This window comes from Jatropha curcas, chromosome 5, assembly GCF_041381405.1.
Source record: "Jatropha curcas cultivar XTBG-Jc1 chromosome 5, XTBG_Jcur_1.0, whole genome shotgun sequence".
Lineage (NCBI taxonomy): Eukaryota > Viridiplantae > Streptophyta > Magnoliopsida > Malpighiales > Euphorbiaceae > Jatropha > Jatropha curcas.
Window position 1 is genome coordinate 24953877 of NC_143155.1, and position 21512 is coordinate 24975388.

Genomic DNA, 21512 nt, shown 5'->3' on the forward strand with positions numbered 1-21512 from the left:
ATAACAAAGATTCTCACCAAAAGAAAAAAAAGATGAATAACATAGCAAAAAAGAAATAAATAATATAAATAAACAAACAAATGAGAAAAAAATCGAGAATTAATATGTAGGGAACCAATAAATTAAAATGGGTATAATCAAATTGGTTAGATCGTTTATAACTTCAGCTTATATAAATGAAAATGGAATTCAGAAATTTTAAATTCAAATAAATATTTTTATTTTAACGTTTGAATTTCAAAGATAATGATAATATATATTTTGTTATTTTAACCTATTATTATTTATATATATTGAGTTGAAATATATTTTCCTTGACTAATTATTTATATATAAAAAACTCAAAATAAGGTAGAAAACTCAAAAATTTTTAAATAAGATAAATACCAACACTAAATGGGAAGTGCGTCAAGTCAGCTTCATGAATAAATTTTTTTTTTCTTCAGAATTATATAAATATATAGAATAGATAAACCTCCAGTGCTTCAAATTAGATAAACGACATAGCTTGTTGATAACATACTATATTTGAGTAGAAATAAATGGGACCAGTCGTTTTAACAAGACGCCGCATCTTGAAAAATAAACTTTATAACTCCTGTCGTGAAAAATCAGATAAACCACAAGGGTTGTTTTCTTATATGTATATATATATATATAAAATCATCTGAAGAACCAGTCTGTTACTGTCTTCCACTTTATGAATCAGTTAAATGTCCTGCCAAATGCCAATACAAAGAATTGTTATAAATATGAGAATGCACACTCAAGACTCAAGAATGCTTTCTATGAAACCAAGTATCAGACAATTGTTTTTCTTTTCTGTAAGCTGTGAGAAGAAAAATTCGTGTAATGGTTCAGTAGAGGAGGTGACAAACTTGATTTACAAATTTCATCTGAACTGATAAAGACATTTTACATTAATTATAATGAGTAACCTAAACTTTTTTGCACACAATTGAAAAATTAATTGACCATTTGCTGAGATAACAATTGTACTGTAAAATGTTCGCTAGCCTGTTATGTAACATATGCTGAAGCCTCCGGCTGAAAATGATAACAAATGTTAGATTGCTTCAAATCAGAGTATCCAGCATCTGCATCCTTGAGATTCCTGAGGCCCTTCGAACCATCGATCCCATAATGGGTTTACAGGACCAATTGTTCTGTAATTGAAAAAGAAAAAGAAAATCATCACTAAGCAATGCAAATAAAGAACATATCATACTCGAAAAGAAAAAGGCAGTCAAATAAAGGTGTTACAGAAGTTACTCTGAGAGCAAAGGATCGGGTGAGATCTGAACATTCCGAAGCAATCTGAGGAGCAACAAGAAAACTGATTTAATTCTAATCAAATTCTTGCCAAAATAACCAGGTTAAGAGCAACTATCTGTTTATTTTGATTCATTTTCTGGAAATAAAATATCACTTCTTGTACTTACTCTTCACAAATTGTTGATACATTGTCTGTTTTCTCAAGTTCCTCCAACTCTTCCTGTATAAGATTTATAGAATAACTTAATGGAATAAATCCAGGATACTAAAATCCAATTGAGGGCATGCAAATACAGAAATTACTTTCTGCAGCATTTAAATGAACAAAGAGGAAAAACTTGATGGTTCTGCCCCATGATAGACCACATGCCTCCAGAACAAGAAAACTGATGCAGAAATGCAGACAAGCAGATCTTTCTCTACTTTGCATAGTGCAAGCAGTTTCTATACCACGTCCATACAAGGAAAAATTCATAGGGGGCGAGCGATGAGACCCTATCAATAAACCGATTATCTTCACACTAACAGGTCAGTCAGATTTTCTAATGCAAAGGACGCCAGGTGGGGAAAACCTGTCGAAATGTGTGAATCATTATCATGATACCACTTCTCCTAGCTAGTTATTGATGTTTTTGTTACTCCTAATTCCCTAGAAATATGCAGGGTCAGGACTCCTTAATCCACAAATAAGCAATTATATCAATAAGACAGAGCATAACGATACAAGAGCAGTTCTCTCAAAACTTCATTGGTGAAGTTCAAAGGTAATAGCAGAAATTGGGAAAAATTATTATGAGAAGCTATTAGTATGTGAGAGTAAGAATTACTAAATTCTCTACAGTGATCCAACTAAAGATCAAAGCAAGATCTAGGAATGTTTAAAAAGTGTGATTAACCAGATTTGTACTAAACTTTGTTGATAACCAATGCTAGGAATTCAACAAAAATCTCACTGGCACTGCTAATTTAGGAAGTCTAAATAAAATTGAAAAAAATGATAGTACTGAATATTGTCTATGAAAAAGACATACAGTTCTAGGTCTGAGAAAGCAGTGACTTGGTCCCAACCTCTCCAGAGGTCCTTTCCTATTCCATAACTGCATCCGGAGGCACTTAGTGGCTGTTAGTTATAATAAACTACCCAATTTAGTCCTAGTATTTTTCTTCACAAAAAAATTTACCTAAACTTTGCAAAGCTATAATTTATAACCCAAATTGTGCCACCCCCATCCTATATAATTTATACAAGCTCTGCCCCACATTTGGGCAAAAACATGATTGTTATAATGCATTGGCATAAGCAATGTTATGTCAAAGTTTGTTGAATGTGCGAATGCAGCCCTACGAACAAAATGTTTTTTATCAAAAGTATTCACATGGTTGTTTGCTGCAGCATCAAGGTGGATATAACATGTTAAACAACTAGCCCACTTCTATAAGCAGTTCCACATCATAGGGGCTAGGGGAATTACCATTTCAACACAAAAGAATTCATGTTAAGATGTAGGCCAAGAGGTTAAAAGGCAGTATAAATACTAAGATGAAAAACTAGATTAGCTATGATATTAACCTTCTTGATGTACAAGTATCACCAAGAGATGTTTAAGCATCAACTTGCCAATTTACAAAGACAAGAAAATACTGGAAATTTTCAAATTCTCTTTTTTCTACATGAAGAATTTCTCTTTTCCAAATTCTTGGTTTCTCATTCCTCTCTTTCATAATGGAGAAACCATATGTAAACCAACTTTAAGGCCTAGGTCCTAATGACACCGAAAATAACCCTAAATCCACACGAAATGGCAGCACTAAATCCCAAATGTCCCAGGTAAAATCTCATATACAGTTGAATCTAGTGCTACTCAAGCATTTAATTAAATTTACTATAAAAGGAATCCAAAAAGGTCTGAAAAGCTTAAAAAGAACATTAACAGTAAAAAATTAAAAAGCAGACTTTTATATTCCCTCATTTTTCTACAAATACATATAGAGAAAGCTACAACACTGTTGCAGACAAATAAAACCATATTTCGACGAACACAAAAGAAAGCAATAAAGAACAAGAATAAAAATTTTCAAAGAAGAAAACAAACCTCCAAACACTTGATTTCTTGCTCAACGCGCTTAACTTCAGCAAGAATACGATGCCTACCTCTGGTATCAGCTCCAGCTCCAACAGAAGCACCAGCAGCACCTACTTGTTCATCCACCGAAGACGCCGTTTCAGAATCCATTAGCAAGAATTTTGAACTAAAGCTCCATCTTTTGAATAAATTTTTGAAAACAGAAAGCTGTTTAACTTTGCTTTTCACCGCATTGAGAGTGGTGAAAGGAAAAATGTATAGAAAGAAAGAAAAAGGAAAAGAAATAGAAAATCTGTGAAGTGAAGGCCACAGATCTATTAAGAGGGCCGAAGATGAAATGTCCGTACAAGATTCGACTGAGTCTTCTTCCTCTCCAGTGGCTTCAGTTCTCTTTCTCTTCGACGCAGAAAATACAAAATGACTTTTCCTCTCTCGGGCTTTTTGAAAGCTGTTTTTCTTTTCGAAAGAAAGAAAGAAAGAAAGAAACCAGTAGTTTCCTTCTCTCTCTTCCTCTATCCTTGTGCTATTTTTATTATTTCGATGATCAAAATAATCTATTACTAATAATTCGTTGTAATAATCAATATTATAATCAATTTAATAATACTAATATAATATTATAACCGGTGATATTACACTAATCAGATCTAAATTAAAAATTAATTTAATTCTACAACTATGACTATGAGAGGGCATTCATATATATTATATGATTAAACATAAATTTGTAGATAAATCACGCCAATAATGTTTTTTCTTTGTTATTATTGTTTTACACTTTATAATCTTCAAAAGAAACTGTACTGTTGTTTTTAACACTTTAACAGTTAACAGAATGGTCTTGCTCTTAGGATTTGGTAACAGTAATTGGAAATCTTCAAAATTACAGGGACGTTCTTTTATGTTTTTCAAAGAAATAATAATAATAATAATAATAATACACCAACGTTGATGGGATGAATTGAAAACCGAAAATGAAAGAGCCTATATCATCAAAATCTGAAAACAAAATTTTCATAGTGCTTGACAAAGTTTTTGAGGAAAAAAAAATTATATATTTATATATATATATATATATATATATATATATATATATGTATATGAGTTGATGTAGCTGTCAATTCATCTTTAAGAATTGGTTGAAAACTTTGATAGGTCATGCCGAATTAAATAACGTGAGATGATGTTTGTAAAATTTCCAACTTTGCAATGTGAATAATATATATATATATATATATATATATATATATTTAGGACAAAATTTTTCTTTTTCCTCTGAGTGAAGGATCACCGAATTTAATATTAGGTATAGACAAAACAGTTTAGTCCAAATTTTCAATTTCTATTTATAAATTATAAACAAACTAGATTTAATAATATTAAATAAAAGTAAACATTAGGTATTGAAATTTTAAGAGCTAAATTAAGTTTAAATTATAAAGTGATTCAAAATAAACTTAGATACTTTTTTATTTTTTATTAAAATTAAATCTTAATCCTAGAAAAAAAATTAAGATAATTGACTAAATTATCTTTTTATTAATTTCTATAATTAAGACAAATAACGTTCGATTCAAATATGTAAAGGTGAAATTTACTTTAATTTTTTAAAAGTGTCAAATCAAATAACAAGAAAAAGAAATTAAATGCCAAAAAACAGAATGGAAGTAATACTAAATGAATTTTAATTTAATCCAACATTTTAATTGACGAGCTATTTAAGAATTTTAAATTAATATTTAACTTAAAATATTAACTTTAAGTACTAAATTATATCGTTTTTTTGTTAATTTTATTAATATGAATGAAAGTATTAATTATAAAATATTTAGTTTTGAGTTTCATAATCTCTTTAATCGATTAAAATATACGTAGTTTTTTTTTGTTTTTTTGAAGTTTTAAAATATACGTAGTTGAATTCAATGATGTTTTACAATCACTTAATATATTAAATTATTTTAATTTAAAAAATAAATTATCAATATTAAATAATTCATTTGAATTTATTTTAATTTATTGGCAAGAAATGAATTTATTTATTTATTAATTTAGGTAGTGGCGGCCAACGCAAAGATGCCGTTGAGAAGTAGGGCGAATGGAGCTGTTTGTTGATAGGTCCTCCCACTTAGCAAAGTGCCTTTGGATGCTGTCCTTTTCTGCATTTCTTCTAATCATCTAATAATGTAATTTTCTTCTCCCAAATATACCCATAACCCCTTTATATGTCTTATCTTTTTATATATGATTATTTTTGTAATTTCGGTCCACAAAGCTTCAAATCATCAGATTACCTTCATTTCGCACCTACACATTATGGATTGGTCCCAAACTATCTAAAGCCTAAGTGTTCCTTTCAGTAACATTCAAATATGGAGGCTGCAACTAATGTTGTAATATACAAATTCTATTTGTTCATCGGTGGACCGAGATATTTAAATTCTTAAAATCGGTATAAATACAGTTCATCAATCTGTTTTATTGTCTCATTCATATCTGGTTTTGGTATTAAAATTTCAAGTACACATTTAACTACACAATTACAATGACGGTGACAAGAAAAACCCAAGTAAGGATACGTTCTGTGTCTTATTGCATTAAATCAGTACTGAAAAATCACTTCTTAAGTGAACAAACAAACAAAGAAAGAAACTAAAAAAAAAACAACACTTGTTAATTAGGCCATTTCAACTTCACCAGCACCTCCAGTTTTAGCAGCCACTTGAGGAAATTCTTGATCATAAACAGAATTATGCCTGGACTCATATTTCTCCCCGTCTCCCCACAAAGCATAAGCCTCTTCTCCATGAATTGCATCATCCCCAGTTTGCAATTCATCATCAGACAATCTCAGAGGAATCACAAATTTTATCAAGAAACAGATAACACTAGTGGTGAAAATATTAAGAAGGATAACAAATAGAATCCCAAGTAATTGGATTCCCATTTGTTTGAAACCTGCACTGGTTCTGCCTGTTTGGAGACCATAAGCAAGGCCTATGTAGTGTTCCCAAGTTTCTACTAAATAGAAGATGCGGTTCAGCTTGGGCTCTGCAAAAAATCCAGTGAGAATTCCTCCCAAGCTTCCAGCAACAGCATGAGTGTGAAAAACTGCCATTGTATCATCTACTTGCTTTAGTAGCCATATTTTCTTGTGCAGGACCATCATTGAGTACCATGGGATGCTTCCTGACATTAGCCCCATCAGGATTGCTGCCCAACCTTGCACAACTCCTGTTCAATTCATTCAACCTCAACAGTTCAAATTCTGATAATTTTTTTGTGTTGGATAATTCAGAAAAATAAGAGGCCGTGGAAGCAGTGGAAAATGTTCAATAAGAAGTAGACGCCGGTAAAAAAAATTAAATATTAATTTATTATTTTAAACTTTAATTTTTGGACATGTACCAAAATAATTGAAAAAGAGAGAATTCTATATGTACCAGCAGCAGGAGTGATGCAAACTAGGCCAGTGATCATGCCTTGTGTGGCTCCGATGACGGAGGGTTTCCCAAAGAAAATGATGTCAAGAAAGAGCCAGGTCAACAAGCTAGTAGCAGTGCACACATGGGTGTTAAGGACGGCCAGAGATGCATCTATACCCGCATTGTAAGGATCTCCACCGTTGAATCCAGACCAACCCATCCAAAGCAGCCCTGCACCTGCTAACATCAGAAGGATGTTGTTTGGTGGGAACCTTTCTCTGTCCTTGTTTGCCCTTGGTCCTACCTGCGTCCATCATTCCATTTAAATCTTAGCGCCACAAATCACTCTTAATATATTACTTTTCAATAATTCTAGTAAGAAATTGTAGGGAGTTTTTCTTTTTGGTGCATAATGAAAATGTCTTGTACAACGGAATGTAATTTTCTTATTTTTCTAAGTCTTTTTCACCCAAAATTGGAACCTGAAATTTCATACTAAAAATTTTTTAGAAAAACTAGTGACTATGATTTGAATAGTTTTGACTTTAATTTTAATTAAACGAGAAAATTGGTTTGAAAGCAATGAAGGAAAAGCAAATGACAGTAATAGTTTTACCCAAAAGGCTGCAGTGAAACCAGCAACCCCAGATGCAAGGTGAATGACATATCCTCCAGAGTAATCTATAATTCCCATTTTAGCCAGCCACCCAGTTGGGCACCATATGCTATAAGCAGTAATAGTATAAGAGAAAGTGAGCCAAAGTGGCACAAAAAGCATCCATGCATGAAAGTTCATCCTCCCAAGCAGCGCTCCAGCAACCAAAATCAATGTTATGGCAGCAAAAACAAACTGGAAATACACCATCGTAGCACTAGGAAATTTCCCAGCAAAACCCTGGTCCAACAGAAACTTCTGGTCTAGAGAAACGCCAGGCTTTCCAAGGAAAGGCGCGAACTTATTATTTCCAAAGGACATCTGGTAACCCCACCCCACCCAGCATACCAGAACCGCTGCGAACGCGTATAGGGCCATGAAGGCGGAGTTCACAGCCCATTTCTTTTTAACAATGCTTCCGTAAAGAATGACTAAGCCTGGCACGCTCTGAAGGCCTACTAGGGTTGCCGCCGTTAGCTGCCATGCATTGTCGGCTTTGTTCATCCATTCCGGGCTGGCATCGTCGTGCATCAACCCGGAGGGCAGGTTCCCAGTCGTTGACATTTTTGCTGGACTGGGATGGATCGGGTTAGAGTTGAAATGTGAGTGGTACTAGAAAAGCAAGGAAGCAAATGAACGATGAGATGTGATCAGAGAGAATGGTAGGCTTATATATAGGTGAAAGATAGAAGCTGTGATTTGGCTGGATATACTATGCAATTTCTTTGCTGTTTTGTTGGCTAATCGGCTGATTGTGAACTGTGAAGTGAAGTTCTTTGTTTACCATAATTATGGTTTTAATTAAGGAAATTTTGTCATTTGAAGAACAAATTTAATAAAGAAAAGACGGTAAGATGCAATTAGGGAATGTCATTTTTCAATAAACGTTGAATCCAATGAATGTGAGCTTTAGCCATGGAATCCCCGTCAAGAAAATGGATTGCTTACATACTTGCATTGATGCCAACAAGGGAAATTAGGAATTCGTGATAAATAAAATTATTGTTTTTATCATAAAAAATAATAATAATAATATAATTTCATTATATTAGTGTGAAAAACTAAGTAATTTAGGGCTTCTTTTTTTAATCTTTTTAGTGGCCAGTATAGTAACATGCCTTAACATTTGTTGATTCAAGTCTGGTAATGAAATTGAGGAATTTTTGTCAGAATGATGTTTTGCAAAAAATTAATTCTCTAAACCGCATTTTGTTGAAAATATTTATCAGAATGGTATCTTATTGATGTTTCAAAGTCTTTTATTCCAGTCATAGTGTAACAAATAAATGCATTGTTATATTATGACTACAACAAAATCAATAAATTTTAATTTATTTTAACGCTAGCAACTTTACAGATCAATATTATCTCTCCTCTCCACTTGAATTGAATGTCACACTATAAGAGAAATAATGTCAAAATGTCAGACAAAATATGTTATAAGCTTTGGGAATTAACGTAAAGTAATGGTAAGGTACGTAGAGTAAGATTAAGATTCTCGCAATAAAATGAAATATTATTACATTGTAAATGTAATAATTTAAAAAATTAAAAGAGATCTTTTAAAATTGCCCGTGGAATAAAAAATGATGCAAGAGAATAAAAATGAGGCAGGGAATCATTGTAAGAATGGAATCATGCAGGGAATTTCGTGCGTAAATTATCTTTACAATTATTACATTATTAGCAGAACAATAGACATTCCCCAAAATAGCAAATTAAATTAAAATGAATTCATGTTCACTTTTTTTATAAAATAATGATCCACTGACATGGATAATTAATTCTTGAAAAAAAAAAAAGCAAAATAACAAATTAAATTAAAATGAATTTGACATATAAATACAGGTACTTACCTTCAAATAAGAGAATCACTTTTGTTTTTAATGCTAAGTCTAAAACAAAACAACTACACAATATAATAAGAAAAAAAATCTAAACATAATAAAATATTTACTCAACTAACAAATATGTAACAAAATATATTAACAAAAAAAATAAAATAAAATAAACATTAACAAAGCAAGAAGGAGAAGCACTCGCCTGTGAGTAAATGGGAGAAGCAATGTTCTTTCCATGCACATACAACTACCCATAAAACTTGACAGATTCTAGCAGTGGAATATTAAATATTCTCCTGCACTTACTACACATTTCTTTCTTTTAATAATTTACACCTCTTACACATTTTTTTTTTCTTTTTCATAATTTACACTGCTTATACCTAACACAATAATAATTTTCTTTCCCATAAATATCTCTTTCGTATTATTGCACTAACAATATCACAATAGCAATTTTTTCTGGCGTGGGAATCTCACCCATAAATTGTTACAGAGTAAGTGTAACAATTGAAACTTTGCATTTGCGTGGGAATCTCGCCAAAAGAATATATTCCATTATGACATTGTTTCAATTATAGTGTACATCCAACTCAAAGAGAGATAGAAGAGAGAATATTGATCTATAAATCTGCTAGACAACGTTAAAATAAATTAACAATGCATTTATTACACTGTGATCGGAACAAAAGCCTTTAAAATATTAATAAAACATCTTTCTGGTAAATGTTTTTCACACAGCACCATTTTGGGAATTAGTTTTTCTCGGAACATCATTTTAGAAAAAAAAAAAAAAAACCCGAAATTGATGAGTTAATTCTGACAGTATCAGGATCAATCTTTAAAATGGGAGTTTAGACTGGCTCTAAATTTTGGCTTTGATTGCTATGTTCCGCAGTTTAAAAGGGGAGAGTGCTTATATCTTTATTAGAAGTCAAACACATTCATCATAATTATAATCCATGTTCGATTGTATGGTGTCCAAGAATATTTGAGAGGTGTCGGTTTCGCTATGGGTAGGACATGTTCACACAACGGTAAACCTTTTAAGGTGTCCATTTGCCCTCGATATCAATTTTTTTGTTTCCGATAATTTTTGAAAAAAGTTTGCCCCAAGTCAGTTAGCTGTAATGGATAGGCTTTTGGCGAGTATGTGATGGGCAAATAGCCCATTTTGATTACATTAAGCCTAGGATTGTTTGTTGTTGTCTACTACGTACGTTACTCCGTACCACTCTTTCCTTCTTGTTTGAACCGTGAACCGATTATCACTCAGTAACATTTTGGTTTCTTAGTTAAATAAACAAATTAACATTTATACACCGAAAATTAAAGAAATTTCGAAGCAGAACTTACAAGCATGGATTTATCTTCGGCCGCAAAAGCGGTGGTTGTGGTTGTTGTTTAACAGTCAACAGAACGAAGATAAATCTCAGTCTTAAACCCGTGTTATTATTAACAAGTAGTTTTGTCTTTTTTTGCTTCAATTCATGACACTGATCAATCAACCAACCACGGCCTTATATCTGTTCTTGCTACACTACAAGCTTGAACAGCCACATCGTGCTCACTGATGAGCAATAAACCACTCAACATAGCTCGAGTCTGCAAGTGGGTTTTCTTGGGAATCTTCAAATTCACTTCCTTTCTTTCTTCGGTTTTCTTTGATTGATCAAATTATGGCCTCTTCGATGATCAACGGAGCAGAAAACCTCACTCTTGCGAGAGGCATAACCCAAAAAGGATTAGGTTTTTCGGGATCAGATTTTCATGGGAAGTACTTTCCGAGAGTCAATTTAGTGTCTAGCGCTAGAATTTTTAAGGCAACAAGAATAGTGACACCCAAATGCAGTTTGTCAGCCTCCAGGCCAGCCTCTCAACCCAGGTTTATCCAACACAAGAAAGAAGCTTTTTGGTTCTACAGATTCCTTTCAATTGTCTATGACCATGTGATAAACCCTGGGCACTGGACTGAAGACATGAGGGATGATGCGTTAGAGCCTGCTGATCTTAATAACAGGAATATGTTAGTTGTAGATGTCGGTGGTGGCACTGGTTTTACTACTCTGGGTATTGTTAAGCATGTAGATGCTAAAAATGTTACTATTCTTGATCAGTCCCCGCATCAGCTTGCAAAGGCTAAGCAAAAGGAGCCCTTGAAAGATTGTAAGATTATTGAGGGTGATGCAGAGGATCTGCCATTTCCTACTGATTATGCTGACAGATATGTGTCTGCTGGGAGGTATGTTTCTTGCGACTTAACTTCTACTTGAACTGAATCCGTTATTCTTGTTTTTGGTTTCAATTTTTTATTGATTGTGTTTTTGTGGATGTAGTAGTACAATTTAATTGTTCATTTCTGCAAATTCTACGATTAGCTTTAGCTGTTAATTTTTAAGACTGCCTAGCTCAATTCTTTAAGTCAGATTATTTTTCATCTTCATCGGTGAATGCATTTTGCAATTAGGAATCTTTCTTAAAAAACATAAGCTCAAATTGGAAAATACACCGACCTATTTTCTGAGTGTGAGTTAGTTTTTGCCATCTGGATACAATAAGGGTTTATGGTGTAGAATCCTTTAGGAGTGTGCATTGACGAGATTTTGTTATCTGAATATGTAGATTTTATGAATAAAACTGTTGTAGAATTGCAGTAGAAAAATAAACTTGTGTTTATATTGAAGTTTGAATAACTTCCTAATAATGGAACCGATAACATTTTACATCTTCTCAGTATTGAGTACTGGCCTGACCCACAACGTGGCATCAAGGAAGCATATAGGGTCTTGAAACTAGGAGGAAAAGCCTGCTTAATTGGCCCGGTGTACCCAACATTTTGGTTGTCTCGCTTCTTTGCTGATGTTTGGATGCTCTTCCCAAAGGAGGAGGAGTACATTGAATGGTTTCAAAAGGCCGGGTTTAAGGATGTTCAGCTGAAGAGGATTGGCCCAAAATGGTATCGTGGTGTTCGCCGACATGGACTGATCATGGGATGTTCAGTAACAGGAGTTAAACCTGCATCTGGAGATTCTCCTTTACAGGTAATTATTCTAGACTAATGCTATTGCATAATATTTCGCCCAGTATTTGGTTGTTTAGCTCAGTCTTTTGGGTTGTAATCCGTTAATGTCTCATATATCCATTTGGGGATAGTATGTGGCAAGTTATTTATGGATTGGGTTTTCTTGTTTCTCTGTAGATCTGTGTGTGTTTCATATGTTTTTGGATGGTTAGGTAAGGTTGGGGTGAAATGTGGATGGATGGGTTTGTGTATGTGCTGTTTGTGGAGGGCATTTTAATAATATTGGGGGAAAAAAAGATTGTATGGATGTATCTGTAGAAAGCACATTGTGGTTGCTGTATTGTTTTGTAGTGTTTGCTGTTAGATTTTTGAATGATTTATCATATCATGAATTAGCTCTGCGGTAATTTGAAATTTGAAACTTCCTTGAGTTATAAATTCAATTTATTCTTTAAGAAATTCAACAAAAAGGGGCAGTGTAGTTCATAATGTTAAAGAAACATGAAGGGAAGTGGAAACCTAGAGAGTAAGAACTAGTAATTGTGGCCCTTAATTGATAATGGTATCTTTATAAAGATTATTACAATTGCTGACCGGAGTAACCAAAGCAAGATATGATATCCGAAGATGAAAAGTTTTATGTAATTTGTTCATAGAATTATAACCGTTTAAATGACTGAAGTGTAAATTTTATGCCATTTTGCCCCTTGAAGATGGGGACATTACTTTGATTTTAGTTTTGACATATGAGCAGTTGATATCATTCTGCAAAGCTAAGATTATCTTTCATCAGTAGGAAGTTGTGAAGAAAATAATAGGTCACTGCTGTGTATAATGGACTTCTGTGGTTATAATTCGATTTTTGGTGACCTTGGTGCTTGTATTTCTGAAAGGAATCAGGCTATGTTTGGTATATTGCAATGGCTTTGAACTAAAAAATGTACTTATTTATATTACATAACATGTCATAGCAATTATAGCTTACTTTACAAGTAATTTTTGGCCTAATTACACACATTTCAAGTAAATTCATTTTCTTCCTTTTATTACAGCTTGGTCCAAAAGAAGAGGATGTATCAAAGCCGGTGCACCCATTTGTGTTCCTTCTGCGATTTGTTTTGGGTGCCTTGGCTGCAACGTACTATGTGTTGGTCCCAATTTACATGTGGCTCAAAGATCAAATCGTACCTAAAGGTAGACCAATCTGAGAGGATTTTAGAGTTGCTTGATTTGTGGGCAATCCTTTTTGTATTTGATTTAGACAGTTTCCGCCCACATTTAAAATCTGGACATGCCTTTAAGTGCAACCTTTGCTTTGTCTAACAAAAAGAAGTGGATTTTAAAGTTCTTATGAATATTTGCTTTGTGGAATTCACATTTCTATATTCAAAGCTCAGTTGTTGATGACTGTTTGCAACCAAGGTTTGCTACTCTGGATAGAATAAGAGTTTCATGTTCTTGGTTTGGGTGCATTTTATGGTTAGTCTCATAGCATATAACTATATACCATTACAAGTACTAGAGACACCTCTTGAAGGAAGATTCTAGTCTTTACATTTCAGGAAGCTCATTTTATGAAAGATAAAAAGTAAAATAATTGGAATAAAATTTGGTATTACAAATATTAGGTGAATCCGTATTGCTATCTTGGTTTCAAATTTACCCTGTCTCTATCGTAATTAATTGACGCAAGACTAGTATAATCGTCAACACTCCTGACTACTAAAACTTCTCGTTTCAAAAGTCGATTCATCTCAAAAGATGAGAAAATAAAATAAAATAAAAGAAACAGTGATAGTCAAAGCCAAGAAAGAAGTCATTGGGAAAAATACAAGCAGCAGGCCCTAGTTACCTAGCATTGGAAAATAGAAACCTGTATCAGATGCAACCTGGTAAAAAGAGACCCATAATATGTAAGGTCCAAAACGACACTAACCATAATGCTAAACAGTGTGCAGGCACCGAGTTTACCTCATCTAGGTATTGAAATCAACGGGTCCAATTGAATCTGGGTTGGTAATTACTACAATTCCACAACAGATTACAGAAAATCTAAGCCACTAAATGTAGAAATGAAATGTTTCACCAGCCCTTAATACGACTCTAGTTGGACACCAAGCCTTCAGTAAGTTCTTCCTTCCCACTGGAAGTCTGGTCAACAATTAAGAGCCTAAGAGAGAAAACCCTATCACCTTCTGTTGCTCCATAAATTGTGCTCAGCATGCTTTTTGAAGAAAAACACCCACGTTTCAGTTTTCATTATCACCTTTGTTCTCGAAGCACACGGGAAAATGCACAATGAAATTTGCAACCAACCAGCCCATGCTGTTCAACTTACACTGCAACGTAATTCATAATTAATTCAGATGGATAAGATTTGGTAACGATGCCTCCAATTTCATTTGAACATGGTGTAGGTTGAGGTTTCTGTACTTTGAAAGATGGAAAGGATTCTCAATGTTACCTCGTTCCCAAATCAGGACTGATGTCACCATACGAAACCAAACCCCGCTGCTGACCAGAAGGTGAGCTTGACCTAGACCTGCTGGTTGTTTTGCTGTGATGATTTGGGGGTACAGCATCAGAAGATCTAGAAAGTGAGGATCCACGACTCCTGGACCTAGAACTGGACCTCAATCTTCCTTTGTTCAATGAGCGTTGATCATCAATTCGGGGGCCCAGACGCGATTTCAGACCCTCACTTATTGAAGGTCGCTTATCTCTAGGACTAGGACTGCGAATTGGACTCTGACTCCGGCTTTGATCCCTGTAACGGCCACGATAACTGCCTGGACTACGAGAAATGCTCCTACTTCGGCTTCTTCGGTTTCCATGTCTAAGAATGAAATGCAGATTAATTGATCATGATGGGAATATGGGACTATCAGTTTGCATATATAAAAGCTTAGAGGGAAAAAGATGAGATAAAAAAATGCAAATGTTTAAACAGAAGCCACTTTTGTCCTTGCAGTACATTAACAACTGCCTTACCAGTACTGTGGCAATCATGTCTCAACCACATAGCAATGATGCATATTGGACGGAATTGATCACCCAGTAGATAAACATGGTTGAATTGCTTAACGATGATAGTAGAAGAAATAGAAAGGCCAGTAAAAACAACACTAGCTGCAGAACAGAGAGAAAAAAATAGTGGGAAGGAGAACCTGGGGGGACTCCTGCCTCTTGGTGGGCTTCTGAAGCGTCTACGTGGTGATCGCTCAGAATAACTTCTATAGCTTGTATACCTTCAAAATGAAAAGATGAGTGAGATGATAAAAACAAAATAAAATTCAGAGATTGTGGAAGCATTTGTATAATTACATAGCACTGACATTACCTATCACGGTTTCTTTCATTAATATTTCTTCCACCATAACGGTAGGGCCTCCGAGGTGATTTCTCTGGAGAGGGGGTGCGGTATCGACGTGCAAAGGAATAACGCTCAGTGAAGCCACGTCCTTTTCTAACGCGCTGGGGAGTGCCGTTTGGAGATCGGCTTCTTGATAATTCCCGCCCATGATTAGAGTTAGATGTTTCAGGGGCTTTGTGGACAAGATTATCCGGTGGGCTTCTTTGAGATCTTCCCTGGCTTAGTTCACCAGACTTCCTAGAGGGACTTCTACTGTCACCTCTGAATCTCGGACTTCTGTACACCTTTTTAGGACTCATGCTTCGACCGCTCCTGTGGCTATTATTTGACCTCCTCCTACTTGGTGTCGAACTCCTGTTTAGTCGATTGTACAATTAAAGAAGTCTTAGAATACTAGCACTTCATGTGTTGGCCACCAAAAACTAAAGCACAAAAATATTAAAAGCAGCAACCTAGATTTGCTCGAGTCATCAGAATAAGAATGGCGTTTAGTGGTCCTCTCCACTTTAGGATCTATGCCATTCCCATTGTTTACTTGCTCATCATTCTTAGGAGACAATTCACCTTCTTCATTTGATGTGTTTGCCTCAGTTGTTTTTGGCTCACGATTACTTTCTGAGATGGCTTTTTTTCCTAGTAGCCTAATGGGGGAACTTTTCATCGCCTCTGTAGCATAGCAAGCAAAAGGATTAACATTATTCTGAGATGGTTACAATTAAAGGAGGACGTATGCACAGCCTACCATGACTCTCCCCCAATTTCTTTTCAGGAAGACTAGAGTTACTGGTTTTTCGAGCAGACTTGCAATGATCAGCTTCTTCGTCATCAGAACTGCTACTACCACTAGCACTAGCACTCTCTGTATGACTGGCACTTTCAGAACTCCTGCAAAAGAAAACCACCATAAATAAATTAGGCCATTAAGGAGTACACCAGCTTCCATGCTACTGAGCAAGGGATAAAATTGGAGAGGTTGCACTAAACATAAACTATACCATTTAGACTTGTGCTTTGATCTTTTATTATGCCGGACTCTTTTTTTCCCCCTTCGTCCATCCCTCTGTTTCCTCCCGCGCTTGCTTTTATCTCGTTTCACTGACTTCCTCTTCCTACGCCTTCCATCACTAGATGAACCTGAATCAGACAGTGATGAATCTGAATCTGAATCTGATTCTGAATATGAAGAGGTATCAGAATTTGAAGAAGAAGAAGAATCTGAATCATAGTCAGAATCTGAGCTCTGTGAGTCGGTTGAATAGTATATCCTTTTTCTTTTCTTTCTTCTATCCTTCAGTGTTTTTTTGCGTTTTCCTCTAGTTTTTCCATCAGAACTATCATCTGAAGAAGGAAGCTTTCTTGATTTCTTCTTCTTTCCTGGGAAAAAGCCACATTACACTGTACAATTACTGATGACTATAGAAACACAACAATAAGATAAGAAATACTTGCATCAGCAATTCAGCACCTGAAATACCACAGCATTACCTGCATCCTTTCCAACAACATCCTGAATTTTGTTTTCAAAAGTTTCACCACAATCTACAATTTTTACAGGGCGAATGGGTTTGCCATCACCTGTTCCCACCTGTTCAATTTTTTTCACGACATCTAATCCCTTTATGACCTTTCCAAAAACCACATGTTTCCTGCCATTTATTTAGAAAAAAAAGAATCCATCAATTGAAACTATCCTAAGACTTATTTATAAGTGAAAATAAAATTTGCAAAGATGAAGGAAAGCAGCAATTAGGAATGGACAGGTCAGAGGAAAATGGAATGAAAAATATGTGACAAAGATATCATATGAGCAAACCAGGCAAAGATCAGTATACCCATCAAGATGAGGCTGACGCTTAAAAGTTACAAAGAATTGGGAACCATTTGTGTTTGGACCACTATTTGCCATGGAGAGAAGACCTGGTTCATCATGCTTCAATATAAAATTCTCATCTGCAAACAGAAACACAAACTTTTATACTTATGAAAAGAATAGAGCATCATATGAGAACATATATGATTCATATGTTTACCTGCAAACTTCCCTCCATATATACTTTCTCCACCAGTGCCTGCAAACCAATTAAAGGTTGATCCTTACAAGTCTGGGAATGAGTAAGGAAGTCACATAGACAAATTGATTCATTAGCAGACTTGAAAATTCATCAAATCAGAGAGTATACCATTTCCCTTTGAAAAGTCACCACCCTGTCAGGACAAGGAAAACAAAATTAACAATTTAAAAGAGCACAAACCCACATACCAAGGCTGAACATATTAATTCAATTAAGAGAAAGTATGAAGTCAACCAGTATTCTGGACACCAGTAAAGGTAATTGGTAAATTGTCCATCAAAAATGACTTCCTAAAAATTAATGGGAATGCTCAGATTATCAAGTGCAACAAGTTTTTTGATATGAAGCCCACATCAAATCCAATGATGAGCATTATATTATATCGTGGTACTAGTTGAAACAGAATAAAATAACATACTTGGGCCATGAATCCTCTGATAATTCGATGGAAGAAAGATCCTTTATAGTGAAGAGGTTTCCCAGTTGTTTTCCCAATGCCCTTCTCACCTAAAATGGACCATGGCAAAATACTCTCAAAATCTGAATTAAATGACGTAGACTAAACACAACTGATTTCTTATCTTAAGGGAAAAAAAAAGATCTTCGAATCAACATTATAGAAATCACAGGTTCACAATTAGATATAGCATCACTACAAGGATAGGTGTCTACAACCACACAAAAGCTGACAGTTCATTGCTATAAGTAATTACAAATGCTAACAAGAACCATCTTTTTAAATGGTATCCTTTTAGTTAAAGAAACAGAGCGTCCTACTATTTTCAAATCCTTTGCTCAAATTGTCCGATTAAATTCAGAACCGCAATCCCACTTTGATGCAACATGCAAGCAATAACCATCACCAGCTGTTTGAACACTGTTCAATTTTCTAATCCTATTATAACATATACAGCATTTCAAGAGGCAATTAGAATTATTAATATTTACAATTTCATTGACTATATATAACTTTCAAAAAGAAATTATAATCTAAATATGTTAAGCGACCAAATAACTTTGGATACTAAGCTCTTGAACACCTGATACTTGATCTTCAAATGCAGACCATAACAGGACATTATTGATCATTGTATATGCTAATATTCTCTAGTTGAGATATTCAAATGATGGTTGGATAATATGAATTTTCTTAGTGATAGCCATAGATTGAATAGAGAATCCTCATAGGAATAGTGAAGTTTTAAACATGCCTGTACAAAGAGCCCGGAAATTCTCCGCAGTCTTGGGGACAAAATTTGCAAAAAGCTGGCCATTAAAAAAAAAAAAAAAAGTTATCTGTATTTCAATGGTGATACATAAACTTATACAGTTTTGAAATGCAGAGTAGAAAAAAAGCTACCAAATACCAATGCTATTGGGTGCAAGTGAAGGAATGTAAGAAATTGGATCTCAGATTTTTCCATTACCTCAAAAGCAATTCTTTCAACAGGATCTCCATCAATTGATACATCAAAAAACACAAGAGGGTTTTTTCTCTTGCTCATCTCCTATCTTGAAAACTAAAATAGAATTCAAGGTTAGCATATATATATTGCTCACCTGTCAAACAAAAATACTGCATGTGTGTGTGTGTGACATTCGCTAATTGATCAAAGCAAAAACTCTTTACAAAGTAAACAAGCATGTATTAAAGATGCTCATGTTGGGGATTATTACTCGAATTATTAAGAAATCATCCAGGTAGTGATACTCTATATGGACACAAACTCAAAGAACTTTTCCTGACGTACATTTCCAATAAAAGCCAAAATAAACAAATAAGTTAGTTTTTCTTTTTCATATGTCCATCTTTAATTTTCTATTTGCATTTTGGTTAGCAAGAACTTATTTCACTAATCTCGCCAATTCACTCCAGTTTTCAGCAAGGATAGAGAAAAAAAGTTCAACGTTTAGCTAAAGCTCGGTTGAGTAAGAGCAAATTAACAGAACTCGTAAAACCCTAAACCCTAATTCTTCAACTCAAGATTCAAGGAACCGCAAATAGAGCTTCATTTGCATCAAATCAATGTATCTTCAGCAATGATAGGCCAAACATAGGACAAAAGTGTAAAGAACAAGCAGCTAACCAATTGTTGATACTACAAAATCCTAATAATTCCAACTAAAAAAATAATAAATGGAATAATTTAGGCTGATATTAATTTCCGGTACCTTAGCAGTAAAAAACTCGGCGATAATTGAACTAGGGCTTGCGATTTGAGAACTCAAGCGTCAGCGATAGCCATCACTCTCGAGTCGGGTGTGAAGCAGAAAAGGCACAGCCGCTTAGCACTCAGAAATATTCTTTCGCGTTTGGGCTAGAAGGGCACAAATCTCCTGCATTGCACTTAGATGAATGATGAATTCTCTGCGGGCCACGTGCCAACTGGCGTACTTTATTGGTCGGGCTGGTCGGCTGGACAATAACCAGTAAAATCAATTTTGGTTCGGTTGGTTTGATTTAAAAACAAATATCGATTCAATTTTATTTTAACGGAAAAATCAAAATTTTTCTTAAAAGTTACTCAATACTTCGATTTATCCAATTCATGTACTTTATAGCTAAATTACAGGTGTTTGATAAACATTCTAATTATTTAAACTCTTAATATAGCTAATCGTTGATTTACATTTAACAGCTAAATTAGAGGTATTTGATAAACATTCTAATTAGTAGTTGATAGTTTATAAAAGTTTTAATCAAATAAACCTAATCCAACAACCGGAAAAATCGTTTGCGTAATCCTTCTTAACTATATAATAATTTGATTGAGAGGAATTTCATATTTATTTGTGGACAAAGATAATAGTTTTCAAATTGTTAAAAATAAAAAATATATATATTTACAATATGTAGGCCATCACATTATTTTAGTACACTTAACTTTCAATCATCAAATATCAGTGTGAAAAAATAAATCTATTTACCAGTTAACTTTTAGTCTTCAATATGCTCTTTGTCAAAAATTCAACTTTTGTCGATTGAAATAAGTGTAAAAAATAAAATTCATATACTAGTTAACTTATGTCACATGACACAGAAAATATTAAAGATACGTGTCAACAAAAGTTCGCATAATTCCAAGTCCAAGATATTCTATTTTTGGTTTTTGCGTACTGCTCTTAATTAAGAATTGAAACAAGTGAACACAACCGAACATAACATACATGATTAGGTACATACATGTATACGAAATCCATAATTTTTTATAAGGGTTGATTTGGTATTGTTATTACATATATTTTAAACTAAATTTTCTAAGAGTAATTTTGTTGACCTAGCATATGTAGGTGGTTGCAATATTTTTTCAAATTCAAAATTGATTTTAAAAAAAAGTTGACCGACATTTAATGATTTATAATAAGGATAAAATATAACTAAGTTCTTAAATTATATTTAAATTACCATTTAAACCATATTTGAAAAATAACTATAATATTCATAATTTATATTTTATTTCGTCGGATACTTTCATCTAAAAATTAAGCTCTTTCTATCTAAACAATGAGCATATTTTGTATAAAATGTGACATATATTACAACTATATAGACACTTATCGGATTCTCATGTTCTTAACTGTTTTATTTCATTTCATTATTGGATCTAAACTATTATATAAATAGCTACAGACTAAAAACTAACCGCTGACAACTGACAACTCTACATAATTAGATGCATACCACGTAATTTTAACCTCGACAAGACACAAGGACTAATTAAATTAAGTCCTCCTGTTCAAAAAAGAAGTGAGATAGAGGCAAAGACG

At 34.0% G+C, this 21512-nt stretch overlaps 4 protein-coding genes across 8 annotated transcripts; 1 reads left to right on the forward strand and 3 right to left on the reverse strand.

The window, feature by feature from the left end:
* Positions 1-783: 783 nt before the first annotated feature.
* On the reverse strand, positions 784-3874 carry GG1 (Ggamma-subunit 1). Of its 3 annotated transcripts, XM_012236755.4 has the most exons (4): positions 3369-3874; positions 1443-1495; positions 1273-1317; positions 784-1166 (listed from the first exon to the last, which is right to left on the reverse strand). In XM_012236755.4, exons 1-4 carry the CDS (start codon positions 3507-3509, stop codon positions 1082-1084), a joined length of 324 nt encoding a protein of 107 aa, XP_012092145.1. In that variant the 5' UTR covers positions 3510-3874; the 3' UTR covers positions 784-1081. The 3 variants fall into 3 exon arrangements, with proteins under 3 accessions (XP_012092145.1, XP_012092146.1, XP_089577751.1); XM_012236756.4 differs by lacking the exon at positions 1443-1495 and having other exon boundaries at positions 3369-3868; XM_089721625.1 differs by lacking the exon at positions 1443-1495 and having other exon boundaries at positions 1264-1317; positions 3369-3868.
* A 2034-nt stretch (positions 3875-5908) lies between these two features.
* LOC105649921 (ammonium transporter 2 member 5) lies at positions 5909-8053 on the reverse strand. Its single transcript, XM_012236757.4, has 3 exons — positions 7398-8053; positions 6800-7085; positions 5909-6590 (listed from the first exon to the last, which is right to left on the reverse strand). Exons 1-3 carry the CDS (start codon positions 7998-8000, stop codon positions 6034-6036), a joined length of 1446 nt encoding a protein of 481 aa, XP_012092147.1. The 5' UTR covers positions 8001-8053; the 3' UTR covers positions 5909-6033.
* Positions 8054-10556: 2503 nt separating this feature from the next.
* On the forward strand, positions 10557-13716 carry APG1 (S-adenosyl-L-methionine-dependent methyltransferases superfamily protein). The gene is made up of 3 exons (XM_012236758.3): positions 10557-11519; positions 12012-12318; positions 13352-13716. Exons 1-3 carry the CDS (start codon positions 10957-10959, stop codon positions 13505-13507), a joined length of 1026 nt encoding a protein of 341 aa, XP_012092148.1. The 5' UTR covers positions 10557-10956; the 3' UTR covers positions 13508-13716.
* Positions 13717-14061: 345 nt separating this feature from the next.
* On the reverse strand, positions 14062-20075 carry LOC105649923 (Cyclophilin-like peptidyl-prolyl cis-trans isomerase family protein). Of its 3 annotated transcripts, XM_037636398.2 has the most exons (16): positions 19917-20075; positions 19172-19264; positions 18956-19010; positions 18163-18251; positions 17853-17877; positions 17703-17741; positions 17505-17622; positions 17158-17318; positions 16912-17046; positions 16668-16806; positions 16415-16557; positions 16125-16338; positions 15640-16026; positions 15467-15547; positions 14764-15135; positions 14062-14638 (listed from the first exon to the last, which is right to left on the reverse strand). In XM_037636398.2, the coding sequence occupies exons 2-16, from the start codon at positions 19247-19249 to the stop codon at positions 14629-14631; spliced, it is 2046 nt and encodes a 681-aa protein (XP_037492326.1). In that variant the 5' UTR covers positions 19250-19264; positions 19917-20075; the 3' UTR covers positions 14062-14628. The 3 variants fall into 3 exon arrangements, with proteins under 3 accessions (XP_037492326.1, XP_012092149.1, XP_089578283.1); XM_012236759.4 differs by having other exon boundaries at positions 16668-17046; XM_089722157.1 differs by lacking the exon at positions 14062-14638 and having other exon boundaries at positions 14760-15135; positions 16668-17046.
* Between the last annotated feature and the right edge of the window lie 1437 nt (positions 20076-21512).

Bases quoted from the DNA above. Each gene is read 5' to 3' on its own strand.
- GG1 (XM_012236755.4), bottom strand. From the start codon at position 3,509: ATGGATTCTGAAACGGCGTCTTCGGTGGATGAACAAGTAGGTGCTGCT. The intron at 1,496-3,368 runs GTTTGTTTTCTT...AATCTTATACAG, and splicing joins AAGAAATCAAGTGTTTGGAG to GAAGAGTTGGAGGAACTTGA. The intron at 1,318-1,442 runs GTAAGTACAAGA...GTTGCTCCTCAG, and splicing joins GTATCAACAATTTGTGAAGA to ATTGCTTCGGAATGTTCAGA.
- LOC105649921 (XM_012236757.4), bottom strand. From the start codon at position 8,000: ATGTCAACGACTGGGAACCTGCCCTCCGGGTTGATGCACGACGATGCC. The intron at 7,086-7,397 runs GTAAAACTATTA...TGATGGACGCAG, and splicing joins GTTTCACTGCAGCCTTTTGG to GTAGGACCAAGGGCAAACAA. The intron at 6,591-6,799 runs GTACATATAGAA...TGAATTGAACAG, and splicing joins TTGCATCACTCCTGCTGCTG to GAGTTGTGCAAGGTTGGGCA.
- APG1 (XM_012236758.3), top strand. From the start codon at position 10,957: ATGGCCTCTTCGATGATCAACGGAGCAGAAAACCTCACTCTTGCGAGA. The intron at 11,520-12,011 runs GTATGTTTCTTG...ACATCTTCTCAG, and splicing joins AGATATGTGTCTGCTGGGAG to TATTGAGTACTGGCCTGACC. The intron at 12,319-13,351 runs GTAATTATTCTA...CTTTTATTACAG, and splicing joins CTGGAGATTCTCCTTTACAG to CTTGGTCCAAAAGAAGAGGA.
- LOC105649923 (XM_012236759.4), bottom strand. From the start codon at position 19,249: ATGAGCAAGAGAAAAAACCCTCTTGTGTTTTTTGATGTATCAATTGAT. The intron at 15,548-15,639 runs GTAATGTCAGTG...TTCATTTTGAAG, and splicing joins AATGAAAGAAACCGTGATAG to GTATACAAGCTATAGAAGTT. The intron at 15,136-15,466 runs GTTCTCCTTCCC...TTTCATTCTTAG, and splicing joins AGAGGCAGGAGTCCCCCCAG to ACATGGAAACCGAAGAAGCC.